The following is a 22,121-nucleotide window of genomic DNA, read 5'->3' on the forward strand; positions in this document are numbered from 1 at the left end:
TTTCTAATAAGGTTTTGGGGTGCAGTTGGTTAGTTTTCTCTCACCTTCACTCTACTCTTACTAACTGCTGGTGTGTCTGTTGTGCAGGTATTGGATGGATTGCTAGCCCAACACGGAGCTGTGGAAAACTGCGAGCAAGGTATGCGGTCACTTCCTTTAATAGTGAACAAATGAACTCACCATCCACACTCAGCCCTGTTTCAGCTGCTGGTCCTGATCTGAGACTCTGAGTCTGGGTTAGTGCAGAATAACAATAATGAGGTCACTGAAGAGTTGAACACATTGTGTCCCTTTCTCTCCTGGTAAGATCTCTCAGCTCAGACACACTCTTCATTTCACCCCATTGCAGTTTCTGAGATAGGTTGCATTTGCTAGAGTGTGACTGAATTAAGCAGGCTTAGAACATAGAACATAGAAAAGTACAGCACGGAACAGGCCCTTTGGCCCACGATGTTGTGCAGAGGTTTAATCCTAAAGTAAAATACAGTAACTTAACCTATGCACCCCTCAATTCACTGCTATCCATTGCATGTCCAGCAGTTGCTTAAATGTCCCCAGGGCCACTGCTTCCACCACCACCGCTGGCAACACATTCCATGCATTCACAACTCTCTGCGTAAAGAATCTACCTCTGACATCTCCTTTATACCTTCCTCCTAATATCTTCAAACTATGACTCCTTGTACCAGTCAATCCTGCCCTGGGAAAAAGTCTCTGGCTATTGACTCTATCTATTCCTCTCATTATCTTGTATACCTCGATCAGGTCTCCTCTCTTCCTTCTTCTCTCCAGAGAGAAAAGTCCGAGCTTATTCAACCTTGCTTCATAAGGCAAGCCCTCCAGTCCAGGCAACATCCTGGTAAACCTTCTTTGCACCCTCTCCAAAGCCTCAGTATCTTTCCTATAGTGGGGTGACGAGAACTGGACACAATATTCCAAGTGTGGTCTCACCAGGGACTTGTAGAATTGCAGCAAAACCTTGCGGCTCTTAAACTCAATCCCCCTGTTAATGAAAGCCAAAATACCATATACTTTCTTAACAACCCTATCCACTTTGTGGCAACTCTGAGGGATCTGTGTACTTGCACACCCAGAACCCTCTGTTCCCCCACACTGCCAAAAATCCTGATTTTAATCCTATATTCAGCATTCGAGTTCGACCTTCCAAAATGCATCACTTCAGATTTATCCAGGTTGAACTCCATCTGCCATTTCTCAGCCCAGCTCTGCATCCTGTCTATGTCACGCTGCAGCCTGCAGTAGCCCTCGATACTATCAACGGCACCTCCAATCTTTGTGTCATCTGCAAGTTTACTAGCTCACCTCTCAACCTCCTCATCCAAGTCATTTATAAAATGTGCAAAGTGCAGAGGCCCAAGAACAGAGCCCTGTGGGCCACCACACACCACAGACCTCCAGGCAGAATACTTTCCATCTACAACCACTCTCTGCCTTCTATCAGCCAGCCAATTCTGGATCCAGATAGCTAAATTTCCCTTTATCCCATACTTCCTGACTTTATGAAAGAACCTACCATGGGGAACCTTATCAAATGCCTTGCTGAAATCCATGTACACCACATCCACTGCTCGACCTTTGTCGACCTGTCTTGACACCTCCTTAAAGAACTCAATAAGATTTGTGAGGCATGACCTGCCCCTCACAAAGCCATACTGACTGCCTTTAATCACACTATGCTTTGCCAAATAGTCCTAAATCCTTTCCCTCAGAATTCTTTCTAAAACTTTGCTGACCACGGATGTAAAACTGACTGGTCTGTAATTTCCAGGGATTTCCCTATTACCCTCCTTGAAAAGAGGAACAACATTCGTCTCCTTCCAATCCTCTGGTATGACTCCTGTGGAGAGTGAGGAGGGAAATATCTTTGCCAGCAGCTTGGCAACCTCCTTCCTTGCTTCCCGGAGCAGCCTAGGAAAAATCTGGTCTGGCCCTGGGGATTTATCAATCTTAATATTTTCCAAAATTTCCAGCACGTCAACTTCATCAATCTTGATCTGGTCAAGACTGTATCTCAGCTCCTCAAAGATTTCATTTACAAAAAGTTCTCTTTCCTTGGTGAAAACTGAAGCAAAAAACTCATTTAGGGCTTCCCCATCTGCTCAGACTCCACGCACAAGTTCCCTACGCTATCCCTGATTGGCCCTACCTTCTCTGGTGAGAGCTGTTTGAATTGGCTTCATATGTTTGCAGACAGAGAGGTAAATCAGCAAGGCTTGTGGCCTTTGAGTGCCCCTTCTTTGGAAAAAGTGAGTCCAGTCTGTACGGACACACAAATCTATATGTAGTGTGAGCATATGAGACTGCATCTATCTTTATTTCTGAATATGGTTTTGTGTCTGTATCCTTCCCGTGTGTGTATGAGAGTGGGTGTGTCAGTGGCTGCATGAGTGAGTGTTCATGTGGTGAAGCTGTGAGTGAGAGTGTGTGTGTGTGTTTGTACAAGTGTGGCTGTGAGTGAGAGTGCGTGTGTACGAGTGTAGCTGTGAGTGAGAGGGTGTGTGTACGAGTGCGGGTGTGAGTGTGTGTGAGTATGAGTGCGGCTGTGAGTGAGAGTGTGTGTGTACTTGTGCGACTGTGAATGAGAGTGTGTGTGTACGAGTGCAACTATGAGTGAGAGTGCGTGTGTACGAGTGTGACTGTGAGTGAGTGTGTGTGTACAAGTGTGACTGTGAGTGAGAGTGTGTGTGTACTTGTGCGACTGTGAATGAGAGTTTGTGTGTACGAGTGTGGCTGTGAGTGAGAGTGTGTGTGTACGAGTGCGACTGTGAGTGAGAGTGTGTGTACGAATGCAACTGTGAGAGAGTGTGTGTGTACGAGTGTGGCTGTGAAAGAGAATGTGTGTGTACGAGTGTGGCTGTGAAAGAGAATATGTGTGTACGAGTGTGGCTGTGAGTGAGAGTGTGTGTGTACGAGCGTGGCTGTGAGTGAGAGTGTTTGTGTACAAGTGTGGCTGTGAGTGTGTGTGTGTGTATGAGCGTGACTGAGTGAGAGTGTGTGTATGAGTGGTTGTGAGTGAGAGTGTGTGCAAGTGCGACTGAGTGAGAGTGTGTGTGTGTGTGTGTGTGGCTGTGAGTGAGAGTGTGTGTGTGTATATGAGTGCGACTGTGAGTGATGATGTTACTGTGAGTGAGTATGGCTGTATATGAGATGATGACTGCTGAACGAATGTATGCGTGCTTCAACGTGTGTGAATGTGGCTGTGCGTATGAGTGTAGGTGTGTGTTTGAATGAATGTGAGTGGCTATGAATTTCAGATTAATTTGGGTGGGGACGTGTATATGATCAGAGTCAACTGTTAGGAACAGCCAAATGTGGAGCAAGAGTAGGCCACTTGGCCCCGTGATACTGTTCCTCCATTCAGTCAGATCATGGCTAATTCTGATTACTGCACACTTCAACCTACATTTGACAATCTTTCACTCTCTTGCTTATCGAGAACCCATCCACCTCTACATTAAAATACTTAAAGGCTCTGCTACTTCTATCTTTGGACAAAGAGATTTCCAAAGATGCTGAATGTTCAGAGAGAATAACTTCTCCTTTTCTCTGTCTTGAATTGGGTTATTTCTAAACTGTGGCCTGTGGTTCTAGATTCTCCCACAATGGGACACATCCTTTCTTTCTGTAGGCTGTCTCAGCCGCTCAGAATCTTTATATGTTTGGGTCAGGGAATATTTTACCCTTCTAAACTCCTTGGATTTTTACACAAAAGGAAGAGAGACAGGAAACTACAGGCCAGTTACCTTAAGAGTCATGGAGAAAAAAATTAGAAGTTATTATTAAAAGTGTTATAGCACGGCACTTAACTACATTCAAGGTAATTAGGCACAGTCGTGTGTTTTGAAAGGGATGTAATGTTTGGGTAATGGAGTCGCAATTGCTATTTTCCAATCAAATGGAAAGATCCCTGACTCTAAGAAATTTAAAACCCAATGCCCAAATTGTCAGCCCCTCTGTTATGTACAAATATTTGGACAAGACACCAGGAACACGGAGTGCTTATAGACAGCTCATTCTGTCAGTACCTTTTGGCCGTGGGAGATGCGGCTGAACAGAAAAATAAACTGATGTAAATATGATCTGTTAGTGAGCACCACATATAAGTTGGACAAAATCCACCAAATTTCCATCCTCAATCACTTTGGTCTGCCTGATACAATGACATTTAATTAGATCAAATCCTTCCTCAAATCGCGCGATTTTCATATTTTCCAAAATCAGGCAGAGAATATTTTGCTTCTTCCCCAGAGCTGAGTTTATCCAAATAGTGAACCTTACAAACATCGTCCTATTTATCCGTCCCATTGTGGTGAAGTTATTATTGGCATGAAGGAGGCCATTCAGCCCATTGATTATTATAGAGACAAAAAAAACTGCAGACGCTGGAATCCAAGGTAGACAAAGAGGAGTGAGTTCTTCCATCCTCCTGCTTATCTAAATTAAAGTATTATGGTTTACAGTTTGTGATTTAAAATCCTCTCCCCACTCTGCCTCGTTTCTCTGAATCTGAGCATGTCTATCTTGATTCCAGATTTAGCACTCAATCTCCAGCAGCTAAATTGTTTCTCCTTCCTCTAGTCTCTCACTTCTGGCTGAGTGGGAGTTCTTCAGTAGTTAGACTCATGCTATCTGTGTGAGCCAAGATGATGATTGGGGAGGATGGGGCATGATCTTTGACTAACTCACCAGGGGAGAAGGTCGTGGAATTGGGTAAAATGCTGGTTTACACACACAACCCAATATTCAATTACTAATGGCTTCCAATGGAGAGGAAAAGTTGGATAGTCAATAAAACCAGAGTTTAACCCGATCTCGGCAGTCTCTTGACAAGCAGATAAGGGTTAGAATTGCCCCTCGGGTGGGGTCTTCAAACATGGATCTATCGCGGTTTAGAATGATCAAATATTTGACCAAGGTCTAAGCACTTGAAATTCACAACTAATCTTGGAGGAACTGTTGGGCGAAGTTCACAGCACAGAATCAGATAAATTAATTGTTGTTTTAAGTCTGTCCAAGAGAAAGACTGCAGTAGTGAGTATAGTGGATTCTTTCTTGATCATACGTTTTCGGAAATAGGTCTCTTGATTAAACTTAAAATATAAGCCATAGCTATTAATTTAACCTGGGGCAGTGTTTGTAGAGGAATAAGACGGTGTTATTTTCTGGGTCTGTAGATTGTGAAGGAGAAAAAATGGCCTTTGCAGTGATATGTACTTCTTGTCAGATGTGGGGGTTTAAAGAGAGTTTAAGGGTTACTGCGGATTATATCTGCCATAAATGCTGTTGGATGCGAATCTTATCAGATCGAGTGGATCGGTTGGAGAGACAGAAGTGATGAGGAATTTGCAACAGCAGCAGTATGTTATGGATGGCAGTTATAGGAAGGGGGCAAAGTCTCAGATACAGTCACATAGACGGGTTAACTCCAGGAAGGGTGAGAGAGGTAGGCAGCTAGTGCAGGAGTCTTTTGTGGATATACTCAATTCAAACAGGTATGCTGCTTTGAAAAATGTAGGGGGTGATGGATTCTCAGGGGAATGTAGCATGAACAGCCAAGTTTCTGGTACTGAGACTGGCTGTAATGCAACGAGGGGTATGTCGGCTTCCAAGAGGTCATTGTGTTCGGGGATTCTGTAGTCAGAGGTACAGACAGATGTTTCTGTGGCCAGCAGAGAAAAAGCAGAATGGTGTGTTGTTTCCCTGGTGCCAGGATCAAGGATGTCCCAGAGAGGGTGCAGAATGTTCTCAAGGGGGAGAGGGGCCAGCAAGAGGTCATTGTCCACATTGGAACCAATGATATTGGAAGGGAAAAGGTTGAGACTCTGAAGGGAGATTACAGAGAGTTAGGCAGAAATTTAAAAAGGAGGTCCTCGAGAGTAGTAATATCTGGATTACTCCCAGTGCTACGAGCTAGTGAGGCGAGGAATAGGAGGATAGAGCAGATGAATGCATGGCTGAGGAGCTGGTGTATGGAAGAAGGATTCACATTTTTGGATCATTGGAATCTATTTTGGGGTAGAAGTGACCTGTACAAGAAGGACGGATTGCACTTAAATTGGAAGGGGACTAATATACTGGCAGGGAAATTTGCTAGAACTGCTTGGGAGGTTTTAAACTAGTAAGGTGGGGGGTTGGGACCTAGGGAGATAGTGAGGAAAGAGATCGATCTGAGATGGGTACAGCTGAGAACAGAAGTGAGTCGAACAGTCAGGGCAGGCAGGGACAAGGTAGGACTAATGAATTAAATTGCATTTATTTCAATGCAAGGGGCCTAACAGGGAAGGCAGATGAACTCCGGGCATGGTAAGGAACATGGGACTGGGATATCATAGCAATTACGGAAACATGGCTCATGGACGAGCAGGACTGGCAGCTTAATGTTCCAGGATACAAATGCTACAGGAAGGATAGAAAGGGAGGCAAGAGAGGAGGGGGAGTGGCATTTTTGATAAGGGATAGCATTACAGCTGCGCTGAGGGAGGATATTCCCGGAAATACATCCAGGGAAATTATTTGGGTGGAACTGAGAAATAAGAAAGGGATGATCACCTTATTGGGATTGTATTATAGACCCCCTAATAGTCAGAGCGAAATTGAGAAACAAACTTGTAAGGAGATCTCAGCTATCTGTAAGAATAATAGGGTAGTTATGGTAGGGGATTTTAACTTTCCAAACATCGACTGGGACTGCCATAGTGTTAAAGGTTTAGATGGAGAGGAATTTCTTAAGTGTGCACAAGACAATTTTCTGATTCGGTATGTGGATGTACCTACTAGAGAAGGTGCAAAACTTGACCTACTCTTGGGAAATAAGGCAGGCAGGTGACTGAGGTGTCAGTGGGGGAGCACTTTGGGGCCAGCGACCATAATTCTATTCGTTTTAAAATAGTGATGGAAAAGGATAGACCAGATCTAAAAGTTGAAGTCCTAAATTGGAGAAAGGCCAATTTTGACGGTATTAGGCAAGAACTTTCAAAAGCTGATTGGAGGCAGATGTTCGCAGGTAAAGGGACAGCTGGAAAGTGGGAAGCTTTCAGAAATGAGATAACAAGAATCCAGAGAAAGTATATTCCTGTGAGGGTGAAAGGGAAGGCTGGTAGGTATAGGGAATGCTGGATGACTAAAGAAATTGAGGGTTTGGTTAAGAAAAAGAAGGAAGCATATGTGAGGTACAGGCAGGATAGATCGAGTGAATCCTTAGAGTATAAAGAAAGTAGAAGTATACTTAAGAGGGAAATCAGGAGGGCAAAACGGGGACATGAGATAGCTTTGGCAAATAGAATTAAGGAGAATCCAAAGGGTTTTTACAAATATATTAAGGACAAAAGGGTAACTAGGGAGAGAATAGGGCCCCTCAAAGATCAGCAAGGCAGCCTTTGTGTGGAGCCACAGAAATTGGGGGAGATACTAAATGAATATTTTGCATCAGTATTTACTGTGGAAAAAGATATGGAAGATACAGACTGTAGGGAAATAGATGGTGACATCTTGCAAAATGTCCAGATTACAGAGGAGGAAGTGCTGGATGCCTTGAAACAGTTAAAGGTGGATAAATCTCCAGAACCTGATCAGGTGTACCCAAGAACTCTGTGGAAAGCTAGAGAAGTGATTGTTGGGCCTCTTGCTGAGATATTTGTATCATCGATAGTCACAGGTGAGGTGCCGGAAGATGGAGGTTGGCAAACGTGGTGCCACTGTTTAAGAAGGGTGGTAAAGTCAAGCCAGGGAACTATAGACCGGTGAGCCTGACCTCGGTGGTGGGCAAGTTGTTGGAGGGAATCCTGAAGGACAGGATGTACGTGCATTTGGAAAGGCAAGGACTGATTAGGGACAGTCAACATGGCTTTGTGCATGGGAAATCATGTCTCACAAACTTGATTAATTTTTTTGAAGAAGTAACAAAGAAGATTGATGAGGGCAGAGCAGTAGATGTGATCTATATGGACTTCAGTAAGGCGTTCGACAAGGTTCCCCATGGGAGACTGATTAACAAGGTTAGATCTCATGGAATACAGGGAGAACTAGCCATTTGGATACATAACTGGTTCAAAGGTAGAAGACAGAGGGTGGTGGTGGAGGGTTGTTTTTCAGACTGGAGGCCTGTGACCAGTGGAGTGCCACAAGGATCGGTGCTGGGCCCTCTACTTTTTGTCATTTACATAAATGATTTGGATGCGAGCATAAGAGGTACAGTTAATAAGTTTGCAGATGACACCAAAATTGGAGGTGTAGTGGACAGCGAAGAGGGTTACCTCAGATTACAACAGGATCTGGACCAGTTGGGCCAATGGGCTGAGAAGTGGCAGATGGAGTTTAATTCAGATAAATGCGAGGTGCTGCATTTTGGGAAAGCAAATCTTAGCAGGACTTACACGCTTAATGGTAAGGTCCTAGGGAGTGTTGCTGAACAAAGAGACCTTGGAGTGCAGGCTCATAGCTCCTTGAAAGTGGAGTCGCAGGTAGATAAGATAGTGAAGAAGGCGTTTGGTATGCTTTCCTTTATTGGTCAGAGTATTGAGTACAAGAGTTGGGAGGTCATTTTGCAGCTGTACAGGACATTGGTTAGGCCACTGTTGGAATATTGTGTGCAATTCTGGATTCCTTCCTATCGGAAAGATGTTGTGAAATTCAAAAAGGTTCAGAAAAGATTTACAAGGATGTTGCTAGGGTTGGAGGATCTGAGCTACACAGAGAGGCTGAACAGGCTGGGGCTGTTTTCCCTGGAGCATCGGAGGCTGAGGGGTGACCTTATAGAGGTTTACAAAATTATGAGGGGCATGGATAGGATAAATAGACAAAGTTTTTTCCCTGGGGTCGGGAAGTCCAGAACTAGAGGGCATAGGTTTAGGGTGAGAGGGGAAAGATATAAAAGAGACCTAAGGGGCAACGTTTTCACACAGAGGGTGGTACGGGTATGGGATGAGCTGCCAGAGGATGTGGTGGGAGATGGTACAATTGCAACATTTAAGAGGCATTTGGATGGATATATGAATAGGAAGGGTTTTGAGGGATATGGGCCGGGTGCTGGCAGGTGGGGCTAGATTGGGTTGGGATATCTGGTCGGCATGGACTGGTTGGACCGAAGGGTCTGTTTCCGTGCTGTACATCTCTATGACTCTGTGACTTACTCAGCTGCAGGGACAGTATTTCGAAGCAGGAAGTTGTCTGTTGTTTTGGCAATCTGCAGTGTGTGAGAGCTACATCCCAGTGATACCCCCACAGAGGGTAGTATCTGCCCCCAGTCCGGATGGCATGAAAACACAACGTAACTTGGTTTCGCTGTGTTGTATTAATCACGGCCGGGCTGGAAAAAGCAGCTGGTTGAGTTCAGCTGCTGAGATACTTGACTGCAACCCAGGAATGAGTATCCAAGTCAAGTAACCAATTTTCTGGCTTTGACCCAGACTGACTATAGCTCATTGAACCTGGAGCCAGATCCTAACCACAAGCCACTGAACCCAGTAATACTGCAGCTGGGACTGGCAAACATCCAGAAATTCTGACATTGAGTTGAATGAAGAGAAGGGAAAATTCCTACCTTTGATAAGAAATCTGAACTGATTTAAATGATTGCATAGTGTGACCTGAATTTGAGTTATCAGGAAGAGGAGGGGAATCGGTTTAACATTTTGATAAGATGCACGCTGATCCAACACATCTACATGCAGCCAATGAAGTACTTTCTTGAAGTGTCATTACTAATGTTAGAAACACGGCAAGCAGTTCAAGCACAGAAAGCTCCCACAAACAACTGCGATAAATGGCCACGTAATATATTTTTGTGATATGAAATCGGGGTGAATATTGGCCAGGTTGCCAGGGAGAACACTCTGCCCTTCATTGAATTATACTTAATGGCAGAGCAGACCATGTCAATTAAATGTCTTGCCTGAAAGCTGGGTGCAGGGGTTTGTGCTGTGGAGGGAGCTCTGTGTTGTATCAAGACAGACCTCTTGAGGTAATGGAAGAGTCTTGACTAATGTTTGCCTTACTCTTTATCTCCAGTTAATACAGAAACTGAGTCAGCAGTGGTGAATGTTACATACGGAACAAAGGACCAAGCCAGACAGTAAGTACCATAGAATGGTACAGCACAGAAGGAGACCATTCAACCCATCCCACCTGTGCTAGCTTTCTGAAAAAGTTATTCGATCAGTCTCACTCATCTGCTCTTCCCCCTTAGCCTTCCAATTTCTTTCCCCTTTTGAGTAATTAACCATCTTTCTTTGGAAAGTTATGACTGAATCTGCTTCCACCAATCCTTCAGGAAGTGAATTTTCAAATCCGACAACTCCTTCTGACTATATGAATTGGCCCCTTATGCCTGGCTCTGCCAATCACAGAACCACAGGATTGTGCTTAAGGAGGCCTTTTGCTCCATCTTTACTAACATTATTATTAATATCAACAAAATCGTAGATGATCTGATTGTCATTATCCTCATTACAACCTAAGTATTTTGCTAATTACCGTATTTTAAATTGTAATTGAATGGAATTTAAGTTAAATTTTCTGCTTACCAACTGTCTAACAGGAACAGTTTCTGGAAACAGTTCCCCTTAAATTTATTCCATCAAAATTTCACGATTAAATCTCCCCTTTACTTTTTTCACATGGGAGAGACAAACCTAGCTTCTGGTAGCTGGAGTCCAACTTGCCCAGTATGATTCCAGTAAATCTGCTCTGTATCCTTTCTATGGACCTGAAACCCAACATCTTGGGACGGGATTATGAGGGTCTTGTATTTGGACCTCACCATTGTCCAGTTTAACAAATCCATAACCCATGGAGCTTAAACCAAGTGGAGGTTAATCCAACCACAGCCAGATGAAATGATAATGAACAAGTTCTATCTGTGCTGTGGTCAGCAATCCCTCTGCTTTCAGATGATCATTCAGAGAAATGGCTCTGGACTCATTACTGCATAGAATTGCCATATTTTAGAGTCAACTGGTTTGATGGTCAATCATGGGGTGATAGGGGACACCCCACCTTCACTCTCCTCCTACTGGTCATTTGACATGCTCATTCTCTCAGTATTCTTTCTCTCTCAGCCAATTGGAAAGCAGTCAAAGGCATGTCATTACATGCTTGAGTTGTCAGTAATTACCAGTGGTGTTGTCCTTACCTCCAGAGCCCACTCCATATCCGACATTTTTGTGACTCAGAGTTCATTGAAATGCTTTTTGAAAATTTTTTTAAAATGCTGATGATTTTACTCTTGGGCATTGTTCCCAGCAGCATTTAGGAGATTAATCCATAATCCCTGGGCAATCCTTGAGGATTAACAAATGCTATCCTGAAGGTTAATTACAGAGTCGAAGTCATTGGCACAGAAGACCGAGTGCTGTAAAAGTCTGTTGAGTATATTGGCTACTTATTTTTGGAAAAGTGATACATTGATTTGTTGTCGGGGAGATGATAAGGGTATAATTATCAGAATTATTTTGAGTATAGTCTGTTCTGATATAACACGATAGTTCTGTTCCTGTGTGATCTTGTGTTATAAGAAAATTGCATAATAGCAGCACCATTTAAACCAATGGGACCGTAATCACGTTGTAGCCAATACAGGTAAGAAAAGTTCGCATTCTACAAATAACGGTGTAAATGTTTCAATCGTGTTATCGTCAATTCGTGTTGTAGAAACGCACGTTATAGCAGAGTCGACTGTACCTACAAAGCTCTGCCAACAGTCTCTCAAAAATGGGAGTTTGCCTTTAACCTCTGGACATTGCTGCATTTAGACTTTTGCCATGAATTGGTGAACAGTTAGAGCAGGTTAATCTTAAGGTCTATTTTAATGACAAGATTGATATTCATGCAATTCTACTCAACCTCTCTGGCCCAGAAAGGGAATGGCTGAACAGTGGAGTCTCAATCTGACAGGTAGTAGATCATTACTAGACATTTTGTTTAGTCACTTTTCCCTTTTTATATCCTCTTTGTTAGTTGAATCTTTCTTTCCATCGCCATATCAAATTTTATTGTAATTCATCCTTGCTGTCACTCATCTTTGTTGTTGTCTATCTCTAAATTTGGACTGTTCAAGTGTAGGCATCACTCATTGAGCTTGCTGTTGTCTGTTCAGTCCTTGGTCAGTGTGCAGGAGGGGGCTAATCAAGTAAACAGGTCTGGCAATCAGATGCCTCATTCCAGCCATCTAGGCATTAATTGTGGACTTAATAATTTGTCTTCATAAACAAGAAGGGCTCTTGAGGTGTAGAGGCAGTGTCTTTACCTCTGACCCAGGAGGCCTAGGCTTAATTCCTGCCTGCTCCAGAGGTATGTAATAACATCGCTGAAAAAGGTTGAAATTTAAACTATCCATAACCAAAGCAGCCTGGTAAGCTGTGTCTCCGTGGACTGCCCCACCTGGTGGTGGAAATGTTTAGTGGTGAGTTGACCTTCAGAGAGTTTCTGGGAGATACATTAAAGCATTCAAGTAATACACTTGGTAAAGCCTCCATCACTTCCTCCAGGTCCATTGCAATTAACTTTGAACAAAGGAAAGTGTTTTTTTCAAAGCCAGGTGCACAAGACCCTAGACAGCACCCCATTTTTGATTGGCTGGATATTATGTCGGCTGGATATTATGTCATTTAGGTTATCTGGTCAGCATGGACAAGTTGCACCGAAGAGTCTGTTTCCATGCTGTACAGCTCCCTGACTCTGTAAAACCTCTTCTATTTTGTCCTGCTTTGTCAACTGTCAAATGGCCAACATTCTGAGCTTAAGAAAACACTTTGAAGGCTTTCTAAAGCTTTTCTTTAAGCACAGCACCATTGACATTAATGACTGTGAGGAGCTCGCTACCAGTTGTTCAGAATGGGGCAGGCACAGTGGCTCAGTGGTTAGCACTGCTGCCTCCCAGCGCTGGGGAGCCGGGTTCAAATCCACCCTCAGGCAACTATCTGTGTGGAGTTTGCATATTATCCCTGTGTCTGTGTGAGTTTCCTCCGGGTGCTCTGGTATCCTCCCATCGTCCAAAATGTGCGGGTTGGTGAATTGGCCATGCTATATTGCGCCTTGATGTGTAGATTAGGTGGACTAGCCATGGGAAATGCAGGGTTACAGAGATGGGATAGGGGCAGGTTTGTGTAGGTACGATGTGCTGAATGGCTTGCTTCCAGATAATAGGGTTTCTATAACTTTTCCATGCGCATTGAGATGCAACTGCACAGGCAGAGAAAGAAAGGGAGGGAAATCCTTCTCTCTGGAACGAACTACCCTCCGGGCATATCCTGATCCATGTGTCCAAAGATCAGCGAGCTGAGAATTGGCTTGTTCAGTCAAATGATGAAGCTAAGCGGAAATTCATGATCCTGAGTAGCTGTCAATGCCCTGAGTCAAGGGGCAGCCAATGAAAGACAGAACAAACTGTCTTTCCAGGAAAGAGATGGCTGAGAGGGTAACTTAATAAAGGTCTTAAATATCTGAAGGGTAAATGCAGTGGAGATGTTTGCACTTGTGAGAAAGACCAACCCAAGCAGTTATACAATAGCCATTACTAAATCTAGGAGGGAATCTGGGGGGATCCCAGAGACTGATTGTTATGCAGAAATCAGTACCATAGTGAGTGGTTGAAAAAAATAGTCTCAGGAGATTTAGGGGGAAACAAGGAAATCACCTCAGGGAGAAAGCAATGGAACGACTTGCAGATTGTGCATGATGTCGTGGTAGGAGACTCATATCGGGTGGTGCTGAATGTGTTATGATCTCTACGTAAATTGGGCAAAAATAAAAATGCAATTTTTGTTTCCTTCCCTCAGAGCAATAACCAAGCTGAATGGCTACCAGCTGGAGAACTACAGCCTGACAGTCACCTACATCCCAGATGAACAGGCAGGACAGCAGGGTCAGGAGACGGGTCGCAGGGGCTACAGCAGCAGAGGCCCCACTCCGCAGGGCTCGGCCACACCCACAAAGCAGCAGTTTGACATTCCCCTGCGCATCCTGGTGCCCACCCAGTTCGTGGGAGCTATTATTGGAAAAGAAGGAGCTACCATTCGGAATATCACCAAGCAAACACAATCCAAGTAAGTTTCCAGCTCTTAGAATGAAACAAAGTCCTGCTGATGCTGGGAACCTGAAATAAAAGAGTAGAACATGCTGGAGAAACTCTGCAGCATTTGTGGAAGGAGAAACAGAATTAATATTCCGCATCCAATTTGACTCTTCATCAGGTTACGATGTCCAGTTAAGAATGTAAAGTGATTAATATTTACACAGCGTAGTTGTCGTTGTTTTTGTAGAATGGAATAGAAGCTCTATCCTCAAACATCAAGGCATCTCAATGCTTCTACATGGAACAATCCCAAACAGTAGGTTAACAATTCAGACCCGAGTCTATCCCCTGCACTGAGCCCAGGCAGTATTACAGGTGAACTTTGTTCCTTGCGTAGCAACCCCCATGCTTTGTAACAATATCTACTGAATTCCTAATAATTTGCCCAGAAAAGGCAGAGGAAGATTTTTATCTGACTTACAAGAAATTTGTTTATCCTCGGATGAGGAGGTGCTCCCTAGGAGTCAGTTTCTCTTAGGGCAGTGCACAATGTTGCAGCCTCAGGGCTAACAATCTCACAGTCATCAAAGAGGCATTATATTCACTAGGTAAGCCCTGGGTTCTAACTCATTCCCAGGATTAATGTCTTGCCTGATAAAGAAAGTTTAAAAAGGTTGGGCCTCTCTCCATTGGAGTTTCGAAGAATGACGGTGATCTTGTTGAAACATAGAAGGTCTTGAGGGGACTTGAGGGGTAGATACCTGGAGGATGTTTCCTCTTTTGGGGGGTGACTAAAACTAGGGAGCATGGCTTAAGAATAAAAGGTGTCCTTTTAAAGATAGAAATAAGGAGTATGGAATTCTCTTCCCCAAAAGTAGTGGAGGCTGGGTATTTAAATGTAATCAAGGTTTTACATTTCCTAGATTCTTGAAAGACAAGGGATTCAAAAGTGATGGTGAGCAGACAGGAAAGACCAGCTGAGCTGATCAGGCACGATCTTATTGAATGATGGATTAGGCTTATAGGATCAGATGACCTACTCTTGTTCCCATGTCCTATGTTCCCACTTGCATTGGATGGAAAGTCAACTTAAGAAGAAGGTATATTTCACCTCTTGTCTGACAATGGGTGAATTTCAGGTGGGAAAGGCACATGATTCCTCTAGGAATTTTAGCACCACAACAGGCCGTGTGGTACCTGTGATTGGCTGTTCTGATCGCAGGATTAGCTGTTACTGATTGCCAATGAGATGGATGGTGTTATCTAATGGACATGAGTAAATGGTCACTTGTGGAACTGCATCCGAAGTCAAATTGGTGACCACAGGTCAGTTGTAATTTCAGCCAATCCATCATTATGGAGTTCTCTGAGTTAGTGGTTGAACTGAGAAACTCACTTTCTCCAGGTGACACGACATTGTGTAATATCTGATATTCACTGTGGTTTCTCTGACTCGGTCTGAACCATCTTGGGTTACACTTTGAGGTTTATAGCATCTGAGAGAGGTGGAGTGATTGATGGGGAGTGATGATCACTTAGCTGGGAAACAATGTCACAGGAGCTTCATAGTCAGGTTTTTGTTTTTGTTGGTGCTGGTATTAAGGGATAGCGAGCAACAGATAGAGAGCAGAGTTGAGATACAGACCAGCCATGAACAAATATTGAAGTCCCAAGGAACTTTATGTCCTACTCCTATCACTCTCTGTGTTATTAATGAGCAATGATCTATTTTGGAATGTTATAAACTATTGTTGCTGATCGAAGTGGTCATCTCACTTCCAATGGCCGTATGTAGTGAAGATTGGGTGTTGAGAATTCAAAATAGAGAGGCCCAGTTTGGATGGAGTTGGAGACAAAAAGAAGGTAGGAGAAAAGAGTGAGACAGAAAGGAAGGGAAGAGAGAGAGTTGGAAACAGTGACAAGACTGTGTGAGGGGAAGGTAAGAGGCAGAGGGGTGACAGATTAATAAGTGACTGAGAAAAAGAACAGGATTTGCAGGAGAGAAAGAGAGAAAAGTGATAACACATCATCTATCTCTCTTCAGGATTGATGTCCATCGGAAAGAGAATGCGGGAGCAGCAGAGAAGCCAATCAGCATTCACTCGACGGCAGAGGGTTGCTCGGCAGCATGTAAGATGATCCTGGAGATTATGCACCAGGAAGCACAGGCAACCAAAACGTAGGTAACTTGGCAACGGCCATGGCAACTAGCAGGAACAAGCAATGAGTCCCTCACTGTGACACTCTGGTATACTCCACACCCCCCACTGTAACACACTGATATACACCACACCCCTCACTGTAACACACTGATATACACCACATCCTTCACTGTAACTCACTGATATACCCCACACCCCTCACTGTAACACACTGATATACACCACACCCCTCACTGTGACACTCTGATATACCTCACACCCCTCACTGTAACACTCTGATATACCCCACACCCCTCACTGTAACACTCTGATGGACCCAACACCCCTCACTGTAACACTGTGATATACCCCACACCCCTCACTGTGACACTCTGATATAGTCCACACCCCTCACTGTAACACACTGATATACCCCATACCCCTCACTGTAACACTCTGATATAGCCCACACCCCTCACTATAACACACTGATACACCCCACACCCCTCACTGTAACACTCTGATCGACCCCACACCTCTCACTGTAACACTGTGATATACCCCACACCCCTCACTGTGACACTCTGATATAGTCCACACCCCTCACTGTAACACACTGATATACCCCATACCCCTCACTGTAACACTCTGATATAGCCCACACCCCTCACTATAACACACTGATACACCCCACACCCCTCACTGTAACACTGTGATATACCCCACACCCCTCACTGTAACACACTGATATACACCACACCCCTCACTGTGACACTCTGATATACCTCACACCCCTCACTGTAACACTCTGATATACCCCACACCCCTCACTGTAACACTCTGATGGACCCAACACCCCTCACTGTAACACTGTGATATACCCCACACCCCTCACTGTGACACTCTGATATAGTCCACACCCCTCACTGTAACACACTGATATACCCCATACCCCTCACTGTAACACTCTGATATAGCCCACACCCCTCACTATAACACACTGATACACCCCACACCCCTCACTGTAACACTCTGATCGACCCCACACCTCTCACTGTAACACTGTGATATACCCCACACCCCTCACTGTAACACTCTGATATAGCCCACACCCCTCACTATAACACACTGATTTACCCTGTACCCCTCACTGTCACACACTCATATACCCCACACCCCTCACTGTAACACACTGATGTACCCTGTACCCCTCACACTGTCATACACTGATATACCCCACACCTCACTGTAACACACTGATGTACCCTGTACCCCTCACACTGTCACACACTGATATACCCCACACACCTTACTGTAACACACTGATGTACCCAGTACCCCTCACTATAACACACTGATATACCCCATACCCCTCACTGTCACACATTGATATACCCCACACCCCTCACTGTAACACTCTGATGCACCCCACACCCCTCACTGTAACACTCTGATATATCCCATACCCTTCACTGTAACACTCTGATAGACCCCACACCCCTTACTGTAACACTCTGATAGACCCCTCACCCCTCATTGCAACATACTGATATACTCCATACCCCTCACTATAACACTCTGATAGACCCCACACCCTTCACTGTAACACTCTGATAGACCCCACACCCTCCACTGTAATACTCTGATATACCCCATACTCCTCACTGTAACACTGTGATACACCCCACACCCCTCACTGTAACACACTGATGTCCCCCACACCCCTCACTATAACACACTGATGTACCCCACTTTCTTGTAGTGCATATTTTCTGGCTGCATTTTCTTGCGTTAGTCTAATGCCAACCTGGTTTCCACAGAGCTGAAGAGGTTCCACTGAAGATACTGGCACACAATAACTTCGTCGGCAGGCTGATTGGGAAGGAAGGCCGAAATCTGAAGAAAGTGGAACAGGATACCGAAACAAAAATCACGATCTCTCCGTAAGACAAAATGAGATGTCTCCACTTAGAAACTTGAATTGAGATTTTTGATGATGATGAGCTGACGTGAACAAAGATCTGGGGCAATCAGTCAAAATATTGTTGAATGGGGAGGCGGTCTTGAGGGGCTGAATGACCTTAGGCGTACGCCACCATTTCATATATTCTGTAATAAATGTAGCAACAGAAATCCTGTAGCTATGAGGAAGATTCAACTGTTGCTATCCACAACTTGGGAAGTGGAAGGAGGCAATCCCCTGTTGTTAAAATTATCCTGCTGTCAAAGAACCATAAGATATAGGAGCAGAATTAGGCCTTTCCACCCATTGATTCTGCTCCACCGTTCAATCATGGCTGATACGTTTCTCAACGCCATTCTCCTACCTTCTCCCTGTAACCTCTGATGAGCCTACTCATGAAGAAACTATCTGTCTCTACCTTAAGTACAGTCAATAATTTGGCCTTCACAGCCCTCTTGCAACAATGAGTTCTACAATTCCCCACCCTCTGGCTGATGATTTTCTCCTCATCTCAGTTCTTAAGGGCCATCCTTCACTCTGAGCCTAGTCCCTTGGGTCCTAGTCTCTCCTAATGGTGGAAACATCTTCTCTCCACCCACTCTATCCAGCTATGTCTGTAATCTGTAAGTTTCAGTGAGTTTCCCCCATGTCTTTCTAAAATCTATCGAGTACAGACCAGAATCCTCAACCACTCCTCTTATGTTGAGCCCTTCATCCCTGGGGCCATTCTTCTAAACCTTCTCTGGACCCTTTCCAAAGTCAGCATCCTTTCCTACACATGGGGCCCAAAACTGCTCATAATATTCCAGATGTGGTCTGACCAGAGCCTAAGACAGCCTGAGCTGTACGTCTCTGCTCTTGTATTCTTGGCCTCTTGAAATGAAATATAACATTGCATTTGTCTTCCTAACGGCCAACTGAACCTGCAAGTTAACCTGAAGAGAATCCTGAACTATTAATGCCTGTACCTTGCCTCCAACACCATGGGCTCTTATCTTATTTAGCAGCCTCTTGTGTGGCACCTTGTCAAAGGCCTTCTGGAAATCCACATAGATCATGTCCACTGACTCTCCTTTGTCTAACTTGTTCATTGCCTCCTCAAGAATTCTAATAGATTTGTCAGGCATGATCACCTCTTGACGAAGCCATGCTGACTCAGCTCTATTTTACCATGCACTTCCAAGCACTCTGCAATCTCATCTTTAATCATGAACTGTAAAATCTTACCAATGACCGAAGTCTGGTTAATAAGCCTATAATTTCCTGTCTTCTGCCTTATTCCCTTAAACAAGGAGGTTACGTTAGCCATTTTCCAGTCCTCTGGGACCCTCACTGACTGGTAATTTCTGAAAGATCACCACCAATGCCTCTATAATCTCCTCAGTTATTTCCTTCAGAACTCTGGGGTGTAGTCCATCTTCACAACTTTATCCACCTTCAGAACTTTCAGCTTCTGCAGCATCTTCTCTCTCACCTCTGCTCCCTAACTCTCCAGAGGTTCTGGTATGCTGCTTGTGTCTTCTGCCATGAAGACTGGTACAGAGTAACTATTTAGTTCCTCCAACATTTCTTTGTTCCACATTCCCATGTCCACTCTGGATTGTCTCTTACGTTTCTAAAATTAAAATATGAAAATATAAAAATACCCTTACAAACCTCTTTTATATTACTAGCTAGCTTACCCTCGTATTTCATCTTCTCCCCCTTTAGTGCATTTTTAGCTGTTGTCTGCTGGTTTTTAAAGGCTTCCCAATCCTTTTGTCTTCCCACTTCTCTATATTGTGTGCTTTTTCTTTTATTTTTACTGTCCCTGACTTCTCCTCTCAGCCATGGTTGCCTCATCCTCCCCTTAGTATGTTTCTTCTTCGGGATGAATTTTTGCTGTTCCTCTCAAATTACCCCCAGAAACTCCTGCCATTGCTGCACTGCTGTCTTCCCTGCTAAGGTTCTCTTCCATTCAACTCTGGCCAGCTACTCCCTCATGTCTTTCAGTTACCTTGACTCAACTATAGTACCATTACATCTGATTCGAGCTTCTCCCTCTCAAACTGCAGGGTGAATTCGATCATATTATGGCCACTGCCCCCTACGGGTTCCTTCACCTTAAGCTCCCTAATCAAGTTTGCTCTATCACACATCACCGAATCCAGAATTGCCTATTTCTAATGAACTCTACCACAAACTCATAGACATTCCACACCTTCCTTTTCTTGAGATCCACTACCAACCTAATTTTCCCCAGTCAACCTGCATATTTAGATTCGATTCCCTACAGTATGGAAACAGGCCCTTTGGCCCACCAAGTCCACAAGCTCCAAAGAGTAACCCACCCAGACCCATTGCCCTACCCTATATTACCCCTGCCTAATGCACCTAACACTATAAACAGTTTAGTATGGCTAATTCACCAGAGCTGCATATCTTTGGATTGTGGGAGGAAACCCACACAGTCAGGTGAGGTAGGAATCGAACCCAGGTTCCTGGTGTTGTGAGGCAGCGGTGCTAACCACTAAGCCATCGTGCCGCCCCTTTGTGAGTTTTGTGATAGAAAGGCATGTAAAGAAGGCACTATCTCCTGATTTATTTCTTTCTCACATCCTGACTACTGCCCAGGGCCTGTACTCAACTCCTATCAGAGTCGTTTCTCCTTTGCGGTTCCTCAACTCTACCCCAGTAGATTTCACACCTTCCAACTCTATATCACTTCTTGCTATCAATTTAATTTCTTACTATCAACTCTGGCCCCTCTGCCCGTTTGCCTGTCCTTTTGATAGGATGTGTATCCTTGGATATTTAGTTCCCAGTCTGATCCCTTTGCATGCACATCTCTGTGGTACCCAAAATATTTTAATCTGCACTGAAGCTCATTTACCTTCTATCATACGCTCCGTGAAGTTAAGTAAAAACCCTCAGTTCTGTGTTGACTCCCCACTTTCCCATTGTTGTCCTCTTACTTGCATTGCCTGCAGTTAGATTTCAGATCCTTTTCCATACTCTCTGTCTTATTACTTGTTCTGGAACTGTGACAACCCCACTGTTGAGTCCTCCCCCCACCCTTTACATTTTCTATAATTTTCCATGCAATTGAACCCACCCTAGCCCCAACTATTTAGTTTAAAGCCGTATCCACAGCCCTAGTTGTGCAATTCACCAGCATGATTCAGATGGAGCCTGCCCATCAGAACAACTCCCTCCTTTCCCAGTACTGGTGTCAGTGTCCCATGAACTCCGACCTGTTTCTCCCACACCAATCTTTGAGCCACACGTTTACCTCTTGATTGTTGTTAACCTGGTGCTTACTCGCTCATTGCTTAGGTATTAATCCAGACATTATTACCTTTCTGATTCTCCTTTCTAATTCAGCCCCTAATTGCTTATGTACCCTCAGGAATTTCCTCGTTCTACTATCTATCTGTGGTACCTACATGGACCACGACAACTGGTTCTTCCCCCTCCCACTCCAAGTTCCTCTGCAGCCCAGATGAGAGATCCTGAACATGGACACCAGGCAGGTAACACAGCCTTCAGGACTCTTGATCCTACACCGGAGAACAGTGTCTGTTCCCCTGGCTATACAATCCCGATTTCTCGTTTCCCTCCTCTCTTGAATAGTTTCCTCTACCACCGTGCTGTGGTCAGTTTGCTCATCCTTACTACAGTCCCCACTCTCGTCCACACAAGGGGCAAGAACCTCAAACCTGTTAGACAAGCTCAAGGGCTGAGGCTTCCTCCGGGATTTCTCTACTTGCCTTTTTCATAATCACACCCTCCTGTTCCTGACCACTGACCAAATTCAAGTTAGTTAATGTAAAGGGTGTGACCGCCTCCAGAAACACAGTGTCCAGGTATCTCTTCCCCCTCCCTGATGTGTCGCAATGTTCAAAGCTCAGACTCCAGCTGAGCAACTCTAACCTGGAGTTCCTCAAGCAACCAATACTTGCTACAAATGTGGTCACCATGAACCATGCTGGGATCCACCAGCTCCCAC

General features: G+C 44.4%; 1 protein-coding gene across 3 annotated transcripts in view; it reads left to right on the forward strand.

The window, feature by feature from the left end:
• Nucleotides 1-22,121, forward strand: part of igf2bp1 (insulin-like growth factor 2 mRNA binding protein 1) — a 175,663-nt gene that overhangs the window by 121,770 nt on the left and 31,772 nt on the right. For all 3 annotated transcript variants that reach the window (XM_087977738.1, XM_087977739.1, XM_043674803.2), the window contains 5 exons: nucleotides 88-139; nucleotides 10,027-10,090; nucleotides 13,794-14,060; nucleotides 16,074-16,208; nucleotides 17,991-18,113. In XM_087977738.1, the coding sequence (XP_087833864.1) occupies nucleotides 88-139; nucleotides 10,027-10,090; nucleotides 13,794-14,060; nucleotides 16,074-16,208; nucleotides 17,991-18,113 (641 nt within the window). The remainder of the gene's footprint in view (nucleotides 1-87; nucleotides 140-10,026; nucleotides 10,091-13,793; nucleotides 14,061-16,073; nucleotides 16,209-17,990; nucleotides 18,114-22,121) is intronic.

This window comes from Chiloscyllium plagiosum, unplaced genomic scaffold (assembly GCF_037043375.1).
Source record: "Chiloscyllium plagiosum isolate Xiang-an unplaced genomic scaffold, Cpla_swu_hap1 HiC_scaffold_32, whole genome shotgun sequence".
In the NCBI taxonomy this organism is placed as follows: Eukaryota; Metazoa; Chordata; class Chondrichthyes; order Orectolobiformes; family Hemiscylliidae; genus Chiloscyllium; species Chiloscyllium plagiosum.